General features: G+C 39.0%; 5 protein-coding genes across 7 annotated transcripts; 4 read left to right on the top strand and 1 right to left on the bottom strand.

Moving 5' to 3' along the window:
- Positions 1–10: 10 nt before the first annotated feature.
- On the top strand, positions 11–2,113 carry LOC121885830 (chemokine-like receptor 1). The gene is made up of 2 exons (XM_042395602.1): positions 11–486; positions 599–2,113. The coding sequence occupies exon 2, from the start codon at positions 613–615 to the stop codon at positions 1,618–1,620; it is 1,008 nt and encodes a 335-aa protein (XP_042251536.1). The 5' UTR covers positions 11–486; positions 599–612; the 3' UTR covers positions 1,621–2,113.
- A 908-nt stretch (positions 2,114–3,021) lies between these two features.
- rnf185 (ring finger protein 185) lies at positions 3,022–7,500 on the top strand. The gene is made up of 6 exons (XM_042395868.1): positions 3,022–3,532; positions 4,322–4,340; positions 4,471–4,583; positions 4,824–4,878; positions 5,310–5,427; positions 5,514–7,500. The coding sequence occupies exons 1-6, from the start codon at positions 3,354–3,356 to the stop codon at positions 5,609–5,611; spliced, it is 582 nt and encodes a 193-aa protein (XP_042251802.1). The 5' UTR covers positions 3,022–3,353; the 3' UTR covers positions 5,612–7,500.
- Positions 7,501–7,613: 113 nt separating this feature from the next.
- LOC121885996 lies at positions 7,614–10,623 on the bottom strand. Of its 2 annotated transcripts, none has more exons than XM_042395865.1 (2): positions 10,383–10,623; positions 7,614–8,515 (listed from the first exon to the last, which is right to left on the bottom strand). In XM_042395865.1, exons 1-2 carry the CDS (start codon positions 10,510–10,512, stop codon positions 7,803–7,805), a joined length of 843 nt encoding a protein of 280 aa, XP_042251799.1. In that variant the 5' UTR covers positions 10,513–10,623; the 3' UTR covers positions 7,614–7,802. The 2 variants fall into 2 exon arrangements, with proteins under 2 accessions (XP_042251799.1, XP_042251800.1); XM_042395866.1 differs by lacking the exon at positions 10,383–10,623 and adding an exon at positions 9,750–9,843.
- Positions 10,624–11,502: 879 nt separating this feature from the next.
- On the top strand, positions 11,503–14,851 carry LOC121885959 (homeobox protein goosecoid-2). Of its 2 annotated transcripts, XM_042395811.1 has the most exons (4): positions 11,503–11,582; positions 13,355–13,706; positions 13,807–14,057; positions 14,414–14,851. In XM_042395811.1, the coding sequence occupies exons 2-4, from the start codon at positions 13,469–13,471 to the stop codon at positions 14,489–14,491; spliced, it is 567 nt and encodes a 188-aa protein (XP_042251745.1). In that variant the 5' UTR covers positions 11,503–11,582; positions 13,355–13,468; the 3' UTR covers positions 14,492–14,851. The 2 variants fall into 2 exon arrangements, with proteins under 2 accessions (XP_042251745.1, XP_042251743.1); XM_042395809.1 differs by lacking the exon at positions 11,503–11,582 and having other exon boundaries at positions 13,159–13,706.
- Positions 14,852–15,741: 890 nt separating this feature from the next.
- Positions 15,742–20,706, top strand: ess2 (ess-2 splicing factor homolog). Its single transcript, XM_042395071.1, has 10 exons — positions 15,742–16,131; positions 17,130–17,298; positions 17,469–17,552; positions 17,823–17,992; positions 18,260–18,377; positions 18,499–18,632; positions 18,759–18,861; positions 18,980–19,089; positions 19,191–19,306; positions 19,483–20,706. The coding sequence occupies exons 1-10, from the start codon at positions 15,988–15,990 to the stop codon at positions 19,760–19,762; spliced, it is 1,428 nt and encodes a 475-aa protein (XP_042251005.1). The 5' UTR covers positions 15,742–15,987; the 3' UTR covers positions 19,763–20,706.
- Positions 20,707–21,504: the final 798 nt, after the last annotated feature.

Here is a 21,504-nt window from a genome sequence, read left to right as displayed (position 1 = left end):
TTATACAGTAGTCTTCTGCCTTTTGGGCTCGGTCCCTAAAAATATATCAGCCAATAATATCGGCTGACCAACATATCGGTCGGGCTCTAATTTGTTGATGTTCTGTGTTCTTAAGATGGAGTGTATGATGATTGTTTTTGAGGTTCAATATTTGATCATTTTTACTACAAACCTGTAGTCTGAAATAAACTACTGAATGAGACTAGCCATATAAAAGCATATTCAATATATTATTTTGTCTGTTATTTTAACTTCTGTGACCAAGTCAGCCCTCTTAAACTGCCAAAAACCTTTCTCACAGAGAATATAGACGCACACAGAATGTAGACGCATAATTTTCTCCATGACAAATCACTTAAGATGAATTTCATCACTGTCGTCAGTGACACTGCCCAGGAAAGAGAAGTGAGAAGTCGCATTCAGTCGCAAGGAACTCAGTGAGAAGGCACTTTATATTGACTCCTGCCTAACAAGCTAAGACATAAGGTGAGTACTTAAGTAAATTTGTTTTATATGATATACTAAAACACATCTATCTGTCTATCTCATCTATGATTGTATATGTTTATTAAGAAATAAATTGTGCCTCATATTTCAGGAAAGGTAACCAACATGAGTGTGGATTATATTGAATATGACGATTACACTCCTGACAATGAAACTGAAAAAAACATCACCACAGCTGGACTGCATTTCGACAGTTCTCAGTCTTCTTGGACTCATGCCCTGGTGACAGTCAATATCATCATATCTGTTATTGGCCTTATAGGAAATTCATTGGTGATCTGGATCTGTGGATGGAAAATGAAAAGAACGGTCATCAACACCTGGTACATCAGTCTGGCCATTTCAGACTTTTTATTCTGTGCCTTTCTGCCCCTGGAGACATACTACATGATTACCTCAGATTGGCCTTTCGGACTGTTGTTTTGCAAGCTAACATCCTCCGCCCTGTTTCTCAATATGTACAGCAGTGTGTTTTTGTTGGTTCTTATCTGTACTGACCGATGTGTAATGGTTTCATTTCCCGTGTGGTCGCATAACCATCGGTCAGTGCGGAAAGCTTTCGGCATCGTTATCCTCATGTGGGTTCTTTCTGCACTCCTGACATTGCCCTCACTGATCTTCAGACAAACCAAAGTCCACGGCTCCGTCATTCAGTGCTACACAGACTACGTGGACCACTCCAAACACAAGGCAGTGGCACTGATCCGGTTCATCTGCGGCTTCCTGATTCCTGTCCTCGTGATTATGTTCTGCTGCTTGGTGCTTGGTGTGAAGCTGAGAAGTTTGACCATCAGGTCAACAAAGCCTTACAAAATCATGGCAGCGCTCATCGTGTCGTTTGTCTTCTGCTGGGTCCCCTACCATATCTTTGTTCTTTACGAGTTAGATTTGAGGAACCTCAGCGTGGAAGTAATTAACACTGGGCTAAAAGTGGGGGCAACTCTGGCTGCTGCAAACAGTTTCATATCCCCAGTTCTCTATGTGTTTGTTGGTCATGACTTTAAGCAAACCTTAAGGCGGTCTTTGACATCAAGGATAGAGGAGGCAATGGCAGAGGATTTTCGCACAGGTGGTCTCAATCACTCACGGTCAAAATCGATGGAAATTGCCTGATTAAAGTTGAAACCTTTGTTATCAATGACAAGAAGCCTTACAATGCACAAAAATGATTATAGATCTGACTGATTTTTACAAAATCATATGTCAGGACAAAATTGATTGGATGAAATATTGGTAAGGATGTATATTGTATGTATTGATGATTTATTTAACATTATGATAAAGCCTCACAATGACAACATTTGGTCATTTGGGCAATGTTGGTCAGGTTTCATTCTTGCAGGTCAAAGATTTATGCTGCTTTGAAAACCATGCGCCTGCTAATGTTCTCGAAAAATATCTTTGTTCTCAATCTTGTTCTCATATTTAGAATTTTTAATGGAAAATAAACAAAATGTAAAAAGTAATTACATTGTTGTAATTACTGAAAAGTTCTGTATATTATTGTAGCCCTACTAGTAAGCAGTACTGTCAATCATTGTATTTGTGTTTTTTGTGCTCAATTAAGTTAATAAAAAATTAGAGCTGCACTTGTCAATATTTCTATATTTACCATGGAAGAAATGACTACATGTAAGGTGGAGAAAGTCGCCTGTAGTGATGAACCCACAGAGAATTATCATCCGACCATATAATATCCCTCAGCTCTACGGAGCATTTTAGTGTCTTTCAGTTCATTGTTTTGGTTTTGCCGGTTCACAGCTCTCATCAACCCCGTCTCCAGCCACAGCTGTTTAGTTGTTTTTGACAAAAAAAACTTTGAAAAACCAAGTATATACTACCTGCCAAGCACCAAATGGTGACAGGCTACTTAATGAATTGCTAGTGAACATGGTGGAGGATTTAAAGGATACCTTCACAATTTTTCAAGTCTGTCAACAGTCAGCTGCCCAAATGAACTTTGAAATAGTTTTTTCTTGCCATAATCATTCCTCCTGTTCATACTTTATATTAGCTTCAGATAAACTTTTAAATACATTTTTGCATGAAAGGAGGCTTGTTTTTTGCCCCCCATCACTTACACTGTAAGTGCATTATGAAGGGATATTCCAACGGTCAGTATGAACAGGAGGAATGATTATGGCAAGAAAAACTATTTCAAAGTTCATTTGGGCACCTGACTGTCTTAAGACAGACATGAAAAATTGTGAACCCGTCTTATAACATTTAAAGAAAAAAGAAGAAGAAAGAAGAGAGAAAGTGAAGTGTTGGATTTACTAAACACTAAAAAGGAAGTTAGCGTCTGTAGCAAATGTTTCCAAACACGTTCATCAAATCGTTTTTATAAGGTTTATAAGACGCTGCCCCCCAAGAAGCCAAAAAGAGTCCATTAATGCAGGTATAAACATCTGAAAAAATAAAGATGCCTGACTGGTAGAGCTTCTTGTTGTTGTAACCTGATAGGTTGAACTGAGGGCAACACAAATCCACGCATACGGGTAGCCACGCCCCCCTGCCTTCCCCTCAGGATATACTTCCGGTTAGCACTGCAGCCGATGTGTGATGCAACCAGCTGTAAAGATATTCCCACAACTTCTCAACACATCTTAGGCTTTTCGGTTGGAATAACATTTACACCCTGGACGATAGTTTAACGCTTTTCTGTTTGTTGCTTTGTATTCTGTTTTATCCGCAAGACAATAAACGTTTTTGCTCAGTCTTCTTCCGTTGCTAACGTTAGCAACGCCGTAACGACACCTTTTCTAGATGGATTTGATTTGATTTCGCCACCTGGAACTTGTTTTTTTTTTTTAATTAGTTTGTTTTTTGAGTGGATCTGTTTTTTAATGGCCACCGCTGCCCCTCCTCCAGCCTCTGGCTCTACTGCGGCCACTGAAAACACAAGTCCCGGAGCCAGCAGCTCGACTGCGGCCGACAGCGGCAGCCAGGACAGCACTTTCGAGTGTAACATATGTCTGGACACAGCTAAGGATGCAGTGATCAGCCTGTGTGGACACCTCTTCTGGTAAGAGCTGCTGTCTGTGACTCAAGCACACAGTTACAAACCATCATCTTCATCCGTAAGAAGCTGAGAGATCTTCAGATCTATCTTGGGATGAATTGGGGGAACACCAGTCTGTTGGCATACATCCTACTGGTCAATAGCAGTTTTGAAAACTAACAACAACCATCATCAGCTGTACTAATATCTGGCCAGTTGTGATTATAACTCATTACAGTAATGGTGTAAAAGATTTTTTGTATCACATGAATCGAAAGGTTTTGTTTATTTCATGTATTTCCACACGTGATACATATAAGCATGTCTCCACAATGAAAACAATGTTTGTTATTACTAGTTATTAATATGATTTTGTTATTTTTTTCCAGCTTTATATGATAATACTTGAATTTGGAGATGAATTCATTTTGCTGATTTAAAATTTAGAAAAGTTGGTCTAATAGTGAAAAAGTATAGTCTGTTAATACCATGCTAGAGTTACGTTATAGTAAAAAACAGTATATGTAAGTCAACATGTTTTGATGTAATCATCTTCCACGTCCACAAACAAATATCTCAACCTCTGTCCATTCAGGACAGGTCAGGTGTGTAGCATCTGGTCTCATTTCAATGGTGGTATTGCTCATTTTCTGTTTTCCCGTCACATGGATGTATTTCTCAATCTGTTTTTCTTTAAATATTTGTGTATTTATTGCACAGCCAGATTGACCTTGTATGCGTTTAATGTGTTGCTAATCAAACCTCTTTCCTGTCCAACACACTACCTTTTATCTCTCCTCCCTCCACGATCAGCTGGCCTTGCTTGCATCAGGTAAGCTGACCCTTTCAATGTTTTCTCCCTTTTCACTATTTTTAAATACCAGTGACATCATGCATTGTTAATGATGGTTTGTAACTGAAGCAGACAGGCAGATCCTTAATACCTCTTTGTGTTTATGCAGTGGTTGGAGACCAGACCTAACAGACAAGTGTGTCCGGTGTGTAAAGCTGGCATCAGCAGAGACAAAGTTATCCCCTTATATGGGCGGGGAAGCACAGGTCAACAGGACCCCAGGTGGGAACCTTTGTTAAGTATAACGTGTCAGGCTGACTCTAAATTTCCTGTTATTTCTTGTGTTTCGTAATCACAATCCTCCCCATGATAATCCAGTGGTGAATATGTTCCATTCACATTTTGTGATGCAACATTTAACACCACTGGTCAAGTAATTACTTAAAATTAGCAATTATAAAATGTTCTGAATATACAAATCGTGCAAACCAGTTCTACAAGATGTGGTTTTGTCTCTTTTAGAGAAAGAACACCCCCTCGACCACAAGGACAAAGGCCAGAGCCAGAAAACCGTGGTGTAAGTACTATTGTATGCACAAATATACTCGCAAGGCAACAACAAGCCACATGATTTCATTATCTTTTGCTGCATCAATCAATACCTTTTAAGTTTTCTTGATTCCAAACATGACAGGCAGCTGTATGAAGTTTCTCAATGCTATGTCAGCTGTTGAGTAACATTATGCATTCATGATGAAACCATTACATCGGATGATGTAGGCGCTGCTGTGCAAACCGGCACTTTATTCATTGACAAAAGGACATTTCCCTCTGGGATCTATTAGATGCGCCGAGGTGCAGGAGCCTCTCTTGAGAATGACCACAAATCACACACAGTGTTGCGTCACATCATGCTTGCTGTATTGTTAAACTGCACCTCAGGTATTGTGAAAACATTAAGAGAATCAACACATTTTCATGTTTTTTGATTAAATATATGTTTTACAGGGCTTTCAAGGATTTGGCTTTGGAGATGGAGGTTTTCAGATGTCATTCGGAATCGGTGCCTTTCCATTCGGTATTTTTGCTACAGCCTTTAACATCAATGATGGAAGACCTCCTCCAGGTATTAGTGCTTTACATACTTCATCATGACCACTGCGTCTTTTATCAGCAACATATTAAATAACCTCTGTCAATTTCCCCAAACAGCAGCCCCTGGGACACCGCAGCACATGGATGAACAGTTCCTGTCTCGACTCTTCCTATTTGTCGCTCTGGTGATTATGTTCTGGCTCCTGATTGCGTAGATGCATGAAAAGACAACATCTCAAGTTAACCCAAAAGATTTGACAGAGACATTACTGCACATCGTCACAGTTTTCCTCCTCGATAATTCTGCCTCCATACATTTTACAGTCCTTTTATGAGCTACATGACATTTGAACGAGTTGTTTTTTCTAAAAAATAAAGGCGTCAATGCTAATCTAACGATAACAACTTTCAAGGTGAACCAACTTTGGTCGTCTTATACTTGAACTGATTAACATGGTTATGTAATGTGCTTACAAAGCACCACACCAAAATTCTTCCTTATATTTCTTTCATCCAAACGTCATCAAGTAACAGCTTCAAACCTGATACAAGCTTTCCCCTCAAATATCTACATGCATGAGTAGGGCTGTGCGATATGACGATATATCAATATATATTGTGTGACGATAGAAAAAGTCAATTATTTCATATTATGTTCTATCGTTTATTTCGTTGTGATGCAAATAACACTCTTTACAGCAATATTTTGCGTCATTTGGAGTCTCTCCATCTTATGCGCGGATTACATTGATAAATTACTCGTCAGCTTTTTACTGGTGAAGCTTTTATTGCACTCACAGTAACGTAACTCTCCAACACTCCACCGCCATCTGTCTCTATTCTGCTGCACTTGCAGGGGGTTGGGGGGGGGGGGGCACAGACCAGAAACTCTTTATTCATTGAATTAAACGTGCTATATCGGGATAGGTATTGTTACCAGGATATGAAATGACCCATAAGGGGATATGAGATTTTGGTCATATCGCCCAGCCCTATGCATGAGTCTGTCTTTCTGTTGTGTTTTTTTTCTTTTTATCAGACACATACAGAAGTTTGTTCAGATGAGAGAGAGAGTGGAAGAGGTGATTCTCAGTGCTCTTTCATTTTATGTTGCATTTTTAATCACGTTAATTAAAACGTTTAATTAAGTTCCTTTTTGAGTGTAGTTTTGTTGCTGTATTCAAAGACAAATCAGTGCTCGTTTACTTGGACTTTCATGCACATTTCCACTTTTCGGTTTATATGTGGCAAGTTAACCTGATCCCTCTTGGGGTAGCTTTTATTAAAAAAAGGATTTGAGTCGGTTGGCCCTACTTTTATATGACTGCGTATGTAAGATTATACTGTTATACTGACATTGGCCCAACAGTTATGATACTTTGCCCCTAAACATCTCAGCCTTACTTTTATGTTGTGCTGAAAATGTGTATTCTGGACAGCGTTCGCTCAACTTGACAGCTCAGGATTGGAAAAAATGGAGCCTTTTTCACAGCGGATAATTTAACTTGTCATAGTAGGAAAAAGCACAGGTGTTACTAATCAGATTAACGATGTCTCTGTTGTATTTAACTGTCCCTGAACCCTGAAACTGAAGCAGCTAAATGGAATTCAGACATCATTAATTTTATCTTTTACACCTGCGCTTTTTCTACTTTGACATGTAAAAATGAACAGAATCCTAATACAATCATATATTTTCCCGGTATTCTCTCTCTGTTCACTAATACTACTACGAATGTTATTTTGTTTTTAATCTCGCTCTACCTGATCTTACAATGATGCATCTCATTGGAAAAATGTACTCAAGATTACACACATGGAATCAAAACAATGTCAGATATTGTCTCTATTTTTTTTTTATAGATGAGATTAAAAAGAAAATATTGATGCATGCAAGCAGCTGAAAGATTAATTTATGAAACAGTGTTCTTCTCCAGATGGTTTTATTTTGCTCAGTTTGCTGTATATTACTGTAATTAAATGTAAAATACTGTAGAATGTTACAGAATTACAATGAAGATTGGTTGGTCGAACATAAAACCACTTTTCTAAATGTGAATTCACTATTGACAGTAAAGTTATGTAAATAAAGAAGTTAATCATAGTCTGTCTGTTTTTCTTATTGGGGCTTCATTCTGACATAAGTCTGCACATTAATATGCAAATCAAGACACCAAAACTTGTGGAAAAAAATCATCAAATCGTTCCGTACTGAGATCTGTTCAAAAGTAAAGTTTTATTATTATTCATTGTTAATTATTTCACATGAAAAAAGGATGTACCTCAAACTCAACCACTTTGCGCTGTTAAAAAAAAGGATATTTTGTTCATTTTGTGGACGAGCTTTTCAGAAAATACAATAAAGTATTTTAAAAAAAACAAAAAAAAACAAACAGTCAGTTTGGCCTAGTCCCGCGTTTCTGAATCCGGCTGTTTCTCATGAGATTCTGGCTGTGCAATGTTGAACTCTGCTTCGTACATAATCTGCTGGATTTTTATTTTTGTTTCGCATCTTTTCTGTGGAGCGAGTCGCTTCAGAGCGGGGACGAAGCTCAGCAGAAAAAGTTCGTCCTCGTCCCGTGGCCTGTTGGGAAATGAGGAGCCATTGTCTTTGACCAGCCATTTTGTCGGGGACGGTGTAGTTTGGGACGAAGACAGTGAAAGCGACTCTTGCATCAGGCGCCGTTTCCGTCCAGTTTTGTTGATGGGGGTGATTTGTGAGCCTGATGGCATGTTAGCCAGAACAGCCAGCTGGGCCATCTGTGAGTCCTGAGACGCTGAAGGAAGCTGCGACACGAACGCTACCTGGGGTTTGAGGTCAGCTGGGCTCGCTGGGACCTTCATTGTGGACTGTGGTGTCTTGACCGTCTCAGACGATGTGGTTTCTCCCTCCGGGCAGCCAGATTCGTTGTCTGGATTGTCATGGTCATCGTCGTTGTTGCCGCAGATGTCTGCCACTCCGCTTCTGGATCCGGTGAAGGGTGCAATGAAGTTCATAAGTTGTCTGTATTTCCATCTGCTTTGCATCACCTCTCCTTGCTTCTTACTTTTGATCTCCATCCGGACTTCTTTCAAATACCTGTCTCTCATGTTCTTCCATTTTCTTTTGCACTCCTCGGCTGGAAAAGATAAAATATCAGAGTGTAAGAAGCAAGAAATCAAAATTCTGCCATTTAATAACAATGAAAATGACTATTTTGATGAGTAAATAATAGTGACAGCAACAGTGAAACAGTCTGCAACCTGGACATTCATAACAGCTGCACATGAGAAAAGTTATTTTAACAACTACAATTTTGTTGGAGTTCCTGAGCAAACATTATGTGACGTTGATTGTCTTGTCTGGTCATTTTTCAGACTGAGGCAATTAATTATTTTTTAAATCAGAGGTTAAACAGTTAGTTGATTAATCGATCAACAGAAAAATATATCAAACATGAGGAGCAAAAACGAGCTTGTTCCACTCTTTCAAATGTGCTGCTTTGTTTTATATTATTTGTAAATTTGGTTCCCACACCTTCTTAATCACTAAATTAAAGGACTTTCAAAGACTTTCCAGACCCAATTCCCTTAAATTCAAGGACACAACACAGCATAGTTTGAGACTGTTACAACACAGAATTTTTATAATGAGAACTAGCAGAATCTCAGACTATGTGGTCTCTGGTCTTCTTCTAACACAGCTAAATAATATTCTACTCTAGTACAAAATATATAAATTCAAGCACTTTCAATGACCTATTGAGCTATTTATGTCTACTTTCAAAAACTATCAAGGCCTTTGATTTTTTTCTAAAATTCACAAACTTTCGAGGATTTCAAGGACCTGTGGGAACCCATTGTTGGACTAAATAAACCATTTCAAGGAATCACCACATGATCTTGAAATTTGGGATTTTCCACTATTTCCTGAAAGCCTAAGGATAAAAAAAAAAAATCAGTTGTTGCATCACTAATTTTCATTACTTATTATTATTTTTCAATTCCTCATTTATAAAATATCAGAAAAGTGTGAACAATTCTTGTCACGAGCTCACAAAGTCCAAGCTGCGCAAATTGCTTGTTTTCTCTAGCAAGCAGCAACAAACCCAAAAAACACTGAATTCTCACATATGAGAAGTTTATAATTTTTCCCTTTTTTTTCTTGATAAACGACTTAAATGATGACTCTCAGTCAATCAAAAAGTTGACTAATTTTCTCAGCATTATGGTGTTTTTATGTGTGTCATGAAAGTGGATGAAAATGGAGCAAAACTTTATCCAAGTAAAATGAAGCCCAAATGACTGATGCAAGTTATAAAGTAACACAAGAACAAGGCCTAAAAATAATTTATTTCTGGTGCTAAGTGTGACCTTTTCTTTATATTGGTTTGTCTCGTCATGGATCCCATCTGGAGTTCATGGCTAGTTCAGGTTATATTTCAGACAGGGGGCCTCCATCCCTCTGACTCTGACTTATTTCCACCATGTATGTATGACTTTATCCGACATACTGCTGCTGCCGCCACCGCGCTCGCTTCCACGAGACTTCGCTTTCACTTTCACGGACCTCGCGGTGTGTTAACGAGCGAGACGACAGACATGCGGCTCGGTCGATGAAGCCGCGAGTCCGCTACGACGCTGAGCATGTTGCCTTTCCTCCGCCCCGTGCCGTTGCTGGAGACGCGGCTGCTGGCGGCGCAGTGGCGGAGCCGGACCGTGCCGTGTCGGTGCAGCGCGGCCTAGCTACGGCGTGCGGGCCGCGGCTGCTACCGCTAGCACGGTGCGCGCCGCTGCATCCACACCACCGGGCTGTACATGCGCGGATAAAAAGATGAAAAAAAGGTACAAACTGGCAGCCATAGACATGCGAAATACCTCCATTATCCTAGATACAACTAGCGTTTAGTCATTTATGGCTGTTTAGTCGCCCTTTCCAACAACGGCTGAGCAAATAATAACTGGCAGTAAAGTTGTGATAAACAAAAAACAATCAAAAATACTCACACGGGAGACCTAGTACCATGCTGATGTTTCTCCAAGCATTTGCCCGACTTTCTGTGCAGCGGTAATTCGGCAAAGTGACATTGTACAGCTCTGGGTGATTAAATACAGTCAATATTAACTTATCGTCCATTTTGCCCTAGTGTTGTATCTGTGCTGCGCTGACGCGGAAGCGGCAGTCTTCTCCCGCCTTTTCCGCCCAGCTGCTGCGAGTTATCGCGAGTGGCGAGCTGTCTGCCGCGCTGTTGTCGCTCTGCCGTTCAACGGTGGGCGGGCATTGTAGTCTTTTTGTCGCAGGGGGGCGCACGAACGACTCTGCGTTGGCCCTTATTAATACTCTGCTCCATTGTGAGGATAATAAAGAAAATAAGCTCCCATAATCTGTTATTACATTTCAGGGTTTACAGGTCTCACTTCAGCTTTTAGAGGCAGCAAATCACACTGATAGAGGGTTTTTAATGGTACCCAACCTGGAGAGGAGGGGTCTCAACATAAACCTGAGGAGTTGTCAGGTGATTAAAGGGATGAGAAAGACAGAAGATCATCAATTCTGTTTATTTTATTCTGACCTTTTGTGAATTTGAGTTTTTCTTGTAAAATAGCCCACTACACAAGCTTTTCAGGCCTTTATAAATCCTTTACATGAAACACAAAAAAAACTCTTTGGTGGAATTTGGTAGTCTCACTTAGGTTTGAAAGCATTAAAAGAAGATTTAAACAAACTAAAAAAAAGTTCAAAGGATGACAGATGTGCATGTAACAAAAGCGGTAAACAAAATGTAACACAACTTAGAATATATATGTAGGATATTATTCTACTTTCTATGTGTCAATTGCAGCAACATAAATATATATAAATATCAAAACATTATGGAGCCAAACAAAAAAGGCACCAGATCCTAGAGTTCATTTTCAGATCTCAGGGGAGAGAGGGGAAAAAAACCCCATAACATCTGTTTTTACACAGCTATTCGATACGGAGTTTTGCAACAGGGTGGTTTTCTTGATTCCTCTCAAGTCTCCAGGGTATCAGTATCTGAAAAGTTTTTTTTTCTGAGCTTTTAGCAGTTAATGTGTTTCCCTGCGAAAAGCTCAAAAGCAAGACTGGAGTAAACACAGAGAGGGGAGGCTGATCCTCTGCATTTCCTGGTCACACAGCTGCGATCTCCGATTCCCCAGGAGGGTTAGGGCCTCAGTCCAGCAGTAAGCAGAGACACTGAGCTTTTTCACATGTGAATATTCTGATGCTATGTGGGTTTCTCTGCTCATTCATCAACAGCCAGTGTAGGAGTGTTTATGTCTACTGTCTGAATTGTACTCATGTGTCCTTTATTATTCATGTTTTAAATATTTTCCTCTTGACCTGCTATTTGATATGTTGGATCCCAACACCTCACTTAAAGAGCACATTAGTCAGTGATAATCACATTGAATAGAATCTCACACATCAGCAACAGCAGAACAATTACAATTCTGCATGTTAGCCATGTAATTTTTTGCAGAAATTACTGTCTTGAGCTGCAACATCACATCCCAATAAAGCAGAGAAGCAATTACAATTTCTTTTTCAGCCTCAGTCTGGCGTGGATATCCTTTTTTGTCACCATATCTGGACCAGTGTTGGGTTAACTTTGAGTCTAAAGAGGATAAAAGAAATCAAAACACTTCTGCAGATCTCACTATTGTCAATTCCCCCTTTATATGTCACTTCAGGATGTTTGTTTGAAGGCCTTGCATAATAATGTGAAATGGAATCATTTCTGATGCATCACAAATCATGTTTACCAACATTTTTGGGCAAAAATCACTTTACATTGACGACAGCAGTCCAAGCTGTTTCTTTAAAATCCAGAAAAACTGTATCAGCCATGAGGCGGCGGTGGCTTTCTTTACTTTCCTTCTTGCACCAAATATTGCTCTTACAACAACAAAATGAACCTTTATCATTCTAATCCCCGGTAATGAATTTTGAACTGTTTGAACCAATGCGGATGTGGTACAATTCCCTCTATTGAGAACCACAATAACTGCAGATAAGCGATCTCACATGCTCCGCAAACTATACATCAACAATCTGGGCGCTATTAAACCCAAGTGAAAAGGATGGGATGGTGTTTATTGTTATCTGTTTTCAAAAGCCCTTAGAAGAGGAGCTTAAGACAGATTGTGGAAATCCATTAATTCTCTGGGCAAAAAAAGAAGAAGGTGTATTGCCTTGTATGAAATCACAGGATTTGTTGAGGGGGGATGAATTTAACCTGTAATAGCTTTACCTCAGCGGTACACATTGTCAGAGAAGTCAAACTGAAAAGACTGCACCACACAGATAAGACACATGATGCATGATTGTGAATATAAACCACATAGAGGGCCCCCTTCTCTGAATTACTTATCTGTATTGAGTAACACATACAAATCTATTAGTGTCACCACACACATCACCAGCAAGATAACTGCCTCATTCATTCATCTGCAACTGGCTAATAAGCGTGTGTGTCGTTTGCATGCATTGTTGTCGTCAGTGCTGCCTCAACTTGTGCCATTTACTGAACGTATCCACTAATTTGCACTTGATCATTTGTTAATAAAGCTAAACAGGGAAAGTGACATTATGAAATTCAAGAGTCAATCCTCAAGTTCAGCATACACAAGTCTCAGGCCACACCAAAAAAAAAAAAGAAACGTTCATCTTTAAATCCAGGTTTCTAATACCAAGCAATCCCCTTTTCTCTAAAACCTCAACAATAAGGATCTTAGGAGCTCTCCACTTCTCATTTTATGCAGTGAAATCTGATTTCTTTTGGAGAAAGGAATGAGGTAAGATTAACTGAATCTGCCGTCCTCCCTAACCTCTTCACAAAACTGCCCAGATTAGCTTGGAATTAAGTTTCAACCGTTTTATGTGTCTGGTCCATAGAGGGATTATAGTTTTACTTTTTTTTTTTTTTTTTTTTGCCTCCCAATTTCACTATAAGGGTCTGACACACTGTTGTAGAGAGAAGAGACGGAGAAGAGAAGCTGAGGCTGAACTATCAAAAAGAGCCGTGTGTCGATATCCCAGACGTTGTTATACTGGAGATACTTTGGAGATGGATGGACTAATCAGGGTGGAGAAACAAAAGTTTCCTTTCACTATTGAAAACATTCTGAGAAAATACCCCAACAGTAATGGGGACATACAGTCATGTGGAACAAGTGGTGCTGGACTAAAAGAAAAGGCAATGAGTCCTGCTGGAGGCCAGACAGAGACTGTTCATCACGCCTGCCTGTACTGCTGCTACTGCTCCCACTGTGGAGACGTATTCCAGACTGATTTCATGCATGAAGGTAAGATAAAAACCCTTTTCTCTTTATGAGAAGAATCAGCTCTGGTGGTACCTGTTTTAAAACTGATTTTGACATTAATAACACTTTAACTTCAAATCAGATCTCCTGCCTGCTGCCTGTCAGTATGGATGGGCCACAGCGATGCTCTCGGACCCGTGCAGGCTGGCAGAGGCTCACAGAGAAGAGCAGTCGCCCGGTCAGGTGCAGAGGCGGACCAGACGTCACCGCACCATTTTCACAGAGGAACAGCTGGACGCACTGGAAGAGCTGTTCCTGCAGAACCAGTATCCTGATGTGAACACGAGGGAAAAACTAGCAGAGCGCACACACTTAAGAGAAGAAAGAGTAGAGGTAAGACTGCCGAGCCACACAGAGGATTAAATAACTTTCAGAATGATCCAACTGGATGTTGTGTTGCAGCTTGTCATCTATATGTGTGTGAATGAGGAGAATCTCAAGACCACTAGACCATAGTTTAAATACTTCAGCTGAGCTTGGATATGATCACACCTGAGCTCTGTTCAATTTGTCATGTTTTAATTATATTATATATATTATATTATATACTTTTGTTGATAATGTTTAATAATGATGGCCATTGCTGTTCCACTTGTTTATGTAAATGTGAATTTGTAAGGGCCAAACAATATAAGTACAGTATGTCACTGAAACAATAAAAAATAACATTATATTTTTTCTGTTTATAGGTTTGGTTTAAAAACCGAAGAGCAAAGTGGAGGCGCCAGAAAAGACTTACATTTACTGTGGGAAACACAGAAAACTAGATTTTGTACTGTATATATGAACTGTATACTGTAATGTATATTTGGACCACAGCTTTGTGTCCAGCAATGTGTGTGTGTGTGTGTGTTTGTGTGTGTGTGTGTGTGTGTGTGTGTGTGTGTGTGTGTGTGTGTGTGTGTGTGTGTGTGAGAGAGAGAGAGAGAGAGAGAGAGTTACATAAATACAAGGAAATTTTCTTGCTATTATTATCAAATATTGTAGCCAGACTTTTTGTTTTAGAAAATAAACAAACATGGGACTTTTGTCAGTCAAACTGCGTGACTGTAGACGATTTTGTAGCCTATTTGATTGTTGAGTGAATGATAGAAGACTGACTGTATATTATGATGTTAATTATGATGGTTTAAATCATGAGTCTGTGAATGGATTTAATTTGCACTGGTTGTGAAAAAAGTGTCCTTGAGGACAAATAAAGTTCTTTTCAGAGAGATGGAGGAACTTCATTTTTTATGCAAGCTATAACACAAGCTGCACATGTTGAAGTGTCATACCAATTCAAAAGCTGACTTAGAATTAGGTTATTAATATACAGATCATACATCTCCTCTTTTCAGCTTACAAAACACCTTCATGCAGGTTTTTGTGGAGGAAAAAATAGTGAAAATTTTCCAAGGTTTTCAGCAACTTTCAACTTTTATATCAAAGATCTTCATATAATGTAGTTAATTTAGACCAATAGTTGTCAGTGTGGGGGTCAATAACCCCTGGAGGCTCAAAAACATAATCAGAGATGTTTTATATGGAGTAGTACTGTGTTAGTTTAGTCATATGAGTCGATCAGACTAATGAAGCACTGAAACACATTCCACAAAAATATACTGATAAACTGATCATATATCACAACGTTTTAACTTTAAAGTTATAATAAAATTTATATTAGAAATAATGAGATATTGTTTACTGGAAATACATTTCCTTTTCTTGCCTGTATACTAGAAATTTCTTTTTTTCTTTTCCCCATCACCTTATTTATAGAAAGCATCACTTACAACATGTGTTACAATAATAAAACAATTGGGCATCATAATGAAATAAAGATAACCTAAAGGACATGACTTCACTTTCAGTTTGTTGATACAATCAACATGGTAACAGGACAAAGGATCAAAGTAATAATAATAATAAATAGATGGAAAAATAACTTAAAAAATAAAGAATAACAGAAAAAGTAGGCATTTTTTCTTTTGTAGTGGAAATTTCTTGAGCTGAAGTAAACTTCCGGTGACGTAACTAGTCAGACTGTACGCAATCACTACGTTGTTTGTATGCTGCTGCCCTGAGGTGGCTAAAAGTTAGCTTACGGGTTACAGTTGGTGACATATACGCTACTTTAAAGGTGTAATTTTCTACAATAAGACTAAACTATTGAAGCGGTACCTGTTAAATACAAAGGCCACCTTCTGTTTCCATTCAGTGGGTGTTTTGTCGTAGAAGGTTCGCCGTTAGCCGTTAGCCTAGGAGGCTAACTTTGTCCACAATGGAGGGCAGCGCTAGCGTGAGGAAATCGCTGTCCGGGACTCTCGTCCCTTCAGCGGTCACAACTGTGGCTCTCCGACAGCAGCCTGAGACGGACAAGGAGAAGCTGACGAGAAAGGTCCTCGATGAAGAGGAGTACATTGAGGTAGCTAAATGATGGTCTATGATAGGGAGACCTGCGGGGACGGGCTATCAGTAACGTTAGCTAGTTATCAGACATCATAACAGACGTGTTGTATTTCATATCACTAGGTTAAAAAACAATTGAACAGGTTAATTATTCAGTGAAACAAATATTACTTTTGGTGTTGAGCTCTGTGTGTTTTTAAGGAGGGAATAAGTAACTAAGGAACTCTTCAGTGCCTTGTGAGAAATGTGACAAATCAGAGATACCCCACCTGCTGTTTTCAGAAACAAATTAAGGTGGTAACATTATGTACAGTATATAAATGTTGGAGTCATATCATGATATAAGATTAAATAGACATGTTTTAGGATTTGAGATGTTTTGGGACTTGTCATATTAATTATATCAAATTGTTGAGTCCAGAAATATTCTGCTCACTCACTAAAACTATCCTGATCACAAGATACAATCTTGTAAAACTGAAATAGTAATTTGATTACTCAATTAGTCAATCAACAGAAAAATAAAAATCAACAAGCTTGATAAGAGATTATTGGATTATATAAATGTTCAAGCAATAAAGCCTCACATTTCTCTATAAGCCCCACAGCTTCTCAATTGTGAGGATTTGCAGCTTTTCTCTGTTTTTATATAATTGTAACTCGGATATATTTCGGTTTTGAACTGTTGGTCAGACAAAACAAACAATTTGTAGACGTCTTCTCTTGGGCTCTGGGAAATTGTGATCATTTTTCACTATTTCCTGGTGTTTCATTTTCATAGACGAAAGGATTGAAGAGCTAAGAGAATAATCTACAGATTGAGATCAAGAGTCAAAATAATAGTTAGTTGCTGACCTACCTTGTTTTGTTTTGGACACTAGCAAGCTAGAAAACATACTACATTGAGAGTGAAAGTGAGACTTGCTTGAGAAATACACGTCCGTTATGTAACTGAACATGTCATTATTTGCCCTTAAACAAAGCTGAATGTTCCTATCTGTCAACTTCTAACAGAGTTTAGAGAAGATCATCCAGAGGGACTTCTTCCCAGATGTGACAAAATTGCAGGCGCAGAAGGACTATCTTGATGCAGAGGAAAATGGAGATCTTGAGAGAATGAGAGAGATATCCATCCGATATGGATCATCTCTGACAAAATCTACCCCACGATCAACTGCACCTTGTGAGTAATACATTTAAAGTTGTATTTTCATGTTATACCATGTAAAAATTGATCATATTAGTTAGTGATATCATGAAAGGTACAAATTGTATCTGTTAGATATCTCTTCTGGGTCCCATAAACATGTTTTACATCTGTTTTTTTTTTTCTCCATCCTCTTTGTGTATAAGATGTGACACCAGCTAGTTTTGAGACACCAGTGGGTCGTTCAGGATCTCCCTCCTCCACTCATGGCGCTAAGGGTATAGATGGTGGTAAGTATCTCTTTTTTTTTTTTAAGATGAAGAGCCGAAACTCTCAAGAAGTTCGTGATATAATGTTCAAATGTTTATCTGTGTGTTCATATGAACCCACAGACCTGTTTCCAACTTTTAAATTGACCTAAATTGTTTCCGTTCTGTATATTTTTCTCCTCTTCCATTCCTCGGTCTTATGAATGGACATGTTTGGCAGTAATACACTAACAAATGGAGTTTCAAATACTTAAAATTTAACCCGATTTCTATTGATGTTGTGTTTTATAGAGAGCAAGTATGATGAAAAGGAAGAGAAAGAGCTGCCTTGTCTGGATCGCTTCCTCGCTAAAAATACCAGCGAGGATAATGCATCATTTGAGCAGATAATGGATCTAGCAAAAGATAAGGAGAAGCTCAAGCACGCCTGGTTATATGAAGCTGAGGCTGAATTCAAACAGGTAGGCACTCAGAAGCTCAAACATCAAAGTAAAAAACTGTAACCAAAATCCATTTTTGAGTTGAGGGGGACTTAAAATTAAAAGCATCAGTCCGTTGAGTTTCAAACACTTGCCACCAGTAGGCTTGTAAGGTAGCTATGAAAAGAAAGGTTGCTTAAATTTATTTGTAGCAGCATTTGATTACTGTCATCCAGATGATTATTTAACTTATGACACACCCTTAGTCTATTTTGATAACATTTATAAACACTCAATAATATTTTCCAGCGCCATGAAGAGCAACTTGCCTTACCATCAGTGGAGAAGGCAGCTCTTGAATGTGTCAAAGCTGGACTGGAAACATGGGAGTACAAAGCGAAGAATGCCTTGATGTATTATCCAGAAGGTAAGAGGATCAAACTTGGATTGAGTAAAGGCAGCTATGAAAACACATCTTGTAGTTAAATAAAGTTAAGTGAAAGGGGGGGGGAAGTGAATTTCATGCGTTTTTCTCTTCTTCAAATCAGGTGTTAAAGACGACGATGCTATCTTTAAGAAGCCAAGGGAAGTAGTTCACAAGAACACACGCTTCGTTGGAGACCCATTCAGCAAAGCTCTCAACAAAAGCCAGATTCAACAGGCTGCAGCCCTCAATGCACAGGTAAAATATAGGATTATGATATATTATGAAATCACAAAATGCATGATGCCGCATTAGGGAAAGCTTCATTGTTAATATACTTTAATCCCTGAATTATGTAGCTCATCTATCATGTTCTCTGGCCAGTTCAAACAGGGTAAAGTTGGCCCAGATGGGAAAGAGCTCATCCCACATGAATCTCCAACAGTCAACGGATATGGCTTTGAAAGAACGCCTTCCCCTGCACCTGGTAAGCAAGTCTAAAAATCCTCTTGAACATTGTAACAATCCTGAGACAGATCAAACTACATTGGTTAATGATGCAACCTACTTAGTAGAGTTTTGAATGCTTCGTTTTGTCCTCTCAGGTGTCGCTGAGTCACCTCTCATGACGTGGGGTGAGATCGAGAGCACCCCGTTTCGTCTGGATGGGTCAGAAACTCCATATGTCGAGAGGAACCACGGCCCATCGTTTAAGGTAATAAAGTTTCAGTGGCTGTAATGATTTGTAAATCATTAAGTTTGAGTTATTTGTTAAGTTGTAAAATGTTGAGACTTAAAATACGCTGTTTCTGAAAGATTCCAGAGCCAGGAAGACGAGAGAGATTGGGTATAAAGATGGCCAACGAAGCTGCTGCTAAAAACCGCGCAAAGAAGCAGGAGGCATTGCGAAAGGTCACAGAGAACCTTGCAAGGTAAAGACATTTGACCGTCTGCACTCTTTAGAGTATTTATTTCTGCAAGTAAAAAGATCACTACATTTGTCACCTCCTCTCCATAAAACGGAGAGTTTCACTAGTTAGCACAGTGTTTTTTTTAGTGAATTACTTGCAGCTATCATTAACTGATTACATCAACCTTTGTGTTGCAGTCTTACGCCTAAAGGTCTGAGCCCAGCCCTCACCCCCGCCCTGCAGAGGCTTGTAAATCGGACATCCAGCAAATACACGGACAAAGCCTTAAGGGCAAGTTACACCCCATCACCCTCGCACAGAGTCCCTGGCTACAAGTCTCCCTTCGGTGGCCCGTCCACTCCCTCAGGAACACCAACGCCAAACAAAGCCAAGACGCCAGGCACTCAGGACCTCACTTCACTCACAGACAATCTGCTGCAGCTTCCCAAGAGACGGAAAGCCTCAGACTTTTTCTAAGAAGGACCCTTTTCTCTGCTGGGATCGTACAAAACACAGTTCTTATAATGTGGAGAACTTAATTATAACTTTAAATACCGAGTTTTCTCGAATTACAGAGCACATCTTTGGGCTGGATGACTGGATAGAGGAACATACATTGGATTTAAGAATTTGTAAGGATTTATTTGTTACATTTTTGCAGAGATGGATTAATGTAGTTCACTGTAAAATTCACTTTAGTGGCCATATTCTATTTAATTAATTTTATTTTTTTTTTAAGTTTTGTTTCAAAAATCCAGTTTTTATTGATTTTTTTGTTCAGTTGTTTACACCCTTGCAAACTTTAGTTATCCCTGCCTCATACCCAGCAGCACATGCTTAACTGATATTTTTATTTCATGATTGTAATCCAGCAGTTGTTTCTGAGAATCACACACACAAATGTGGCTTCAACACACAGCATCCAAGAGCGGTCGCATCTCAGTGTTTGAGTCATTTCTATGATGCAGAGACAAAGTGTTGTTTTGTTACCTTAAAACAAGTTCAACTAATCTCACTGTTTTGTGTTTGTGTCAAAAATGGACTTCAGTCAGACAGCTCGCTGGCGTGGAGTTTAAATGATGAATGTTTTTTCCATGTTTCTTTTTGCCATTTATCCTTCAAGTTTAAAATTGAAAATGCAACAAGCAGAGCTGGATTCAGCAACATAAAACTGGACCACCTTTTTTAAAAAAATCTATAAAGGAGTAGGACCTTTTTGATGTAAAATGGTCTGCAAAAGAATATCATACCATGTATCATCAGATGACAACCTAATCAACAGCTCTGTTTCCTGTCTGTTTTCTACTGGTGGTTGATCAGAACTGTGGATAATAAGTTGGTTTTTTTTAGCAAGCTTCAAATGTACAGACGTAGTTATACTGTTCTGGGTTTAAACTACAAACAGAAATAGTTCAACATGATCTCAAGTTTGTTTTTCTGAACATTAGAGCTTACAAGGCTGAAGTTGTGTGTGAAAGTCAACAGGGGAGTCATGATTCATCGGTTAGTGTTTTCATAACTAAGGATGGTGTGCAGGAGTGAGTCAAACATTTTAAATTGGTTGTTTACGATATGCGCTTAGTCACAAACACCCCAAATGATTTCCAGTTCATGTTTAATATGCATGTTTATCTCTGGTAAGAAATATCCTTCCACAAAAGCAGTAATAGGATAGTTGTGCATTTTAAATCTGCCTTAAAACAATGCTTGCACGCCTATATGTACTTTAAAAGTGTTATCGGTTGCTGTAATTTGTCTTTCTCTCCATAGTGGCCGTGAAGTAATTCCTTACTAGTGCAACACTGTGTCAAAATGCATTTCAAACATGAGCTGAAGCTAATATGAGACTTCAGCAGTCTTTAAGTCAAGTGGGTATCTTCCAGCAGTACAGGTTTTTTAATAAGAAATTCCCTTTGTGTTTCCCCAGAGACAGCGTTTTCCTGCTGTGCTGCAGTGGAAGAATTGAATAGAAATTTGTACTAGAAAGACTTGTTCAGACTGCTTTACCCTCATTTTAGCGACAGCTGAATTTAAGAATGCATTTATGCACAGAATAAGGATTGTGAATTTTTGTCCCCCATCTCTTATATTTGAGTCACACTAGGAGGGGATCACTTCACAGCCTGTATGCACAGTGGGAATAATTACAACAGTCATAACTTATTCAATGTGCCTATGGGCGTATGAGTATTGTCTTAAGGCAAACCTGAAAGTGAACT

This window comes from Thunnus maccoyii, chromosome 19, assembly GCF_910596095.1.
Source record: "Thunnus maccoyii chromosome 19, fThuMac1.1, whole genome shotgun sequence".
Taxonomy (NCBI): Eukaryota; Metazoa; Chordata; class Actinopteri; order Scombriformes; family Scombridae; genus Thunnus; species Thunnus maccoyii.
This window is presented reverse-complemented; position numbering and strand designations above follow the sequence as displayed.

What these genes read in the sequence shown, in the direction of transcription:
- ess2 (XM_042395071.1), top strand. Translation starts at nt 15,988, where the DNA reads ATGGAGGGCAGCGCTAGCGTGAGGAAATCGCTGTCCGGGACTCTCGTC. An exon ending in CTGAGGCTGAATTCAAACAG is followed by an intron (nt 17,993 to 18,259) that starts GTAGGCACTCAG and finishes AATATTTTCCAG; the next exon opens with CGCCATGAAGAGCAACTTGC. An exon ending in GTCACAGAGAACCTTGCAAG is followed by an intron (nt 19,307 to 19,482) that starts GTAAAGACATTT and finishes TTTGTGTTGCAG; the next exon opens with TCTTACGCCTAAAGGTCTGA.
- rnf185 (XM_042395868.1), top strand. Translation starts at nt 3,354, where the DNA reads ATGGCCACCGCTGCCCCTCCTCCAGCCTCTGGCTCTACTGCGGCCACT. An exon ending in ACAGGTCAACAGGACCCCAG is followed by an intron (nt 4,584 to 4,823) that starts GTGGGAACCTTT and finishes TGTCTCTTTTAG; the next exon opens with AGAAAGAACACCCCCTCGAC. An exon ending in CAGAGCCAGAAAACCGTGGT is followed by an intron (nt 4,879 to 5,309) that starts GTAAGTACTATT and finishes TATGTTTTACAG; the next exon opens with GGCTTTCAAGGATTTGGCTT.
- LOC121885830 (XM_042395602.1), top strand. Translation starts at nt 613, where the DNA reads ATGAGTGTGGATTATATTGAATATGACGATTACACTCCTGACAATGAA.
- LOC121885959 (XM_042395809.1), top strand. Translation starts at nt 13,280, where the DNA reads ATGTGTCTGGTCCATAGAGGGATTATAGTTTTACTTTTTTTTTTTTTT. An exon ending in GACTGATTTCATGCATGAAG is followed by an intron (nt 13,707 to 13,806) that starts GTAAGATAAAAA and finishes ACTTCAAATCAG; the next exon opens with ATCTCCTGCCTGCTGCCTGT. An exon ending in TAAGAGAAGAAAGAGTAGAG is followed by an intron (nt 14,058 to 14,413) that starts GTAAGACTGCCG and finishes TTCTGTTTATAG; the next exon opens with GTTTGGTTTAAAAACCGAAG.
- LOC121885996 (XM_042395865.1), bottom strand. Translation starts at nt 10,512, where the DNA reads ATGGACGATAAGTTAATATTGACTGTATTTAATCACCCAGAGCTGTAC. An exon ending in CATGGTACTAGGTCTCCCGT is followed by an intron (nt 8,516 to 10,382) that starts GTGAGTATTTTT and finishes TATCTTTTCCAG; the next exon opens with CCGAGGAGTGCAAAAGAAAA.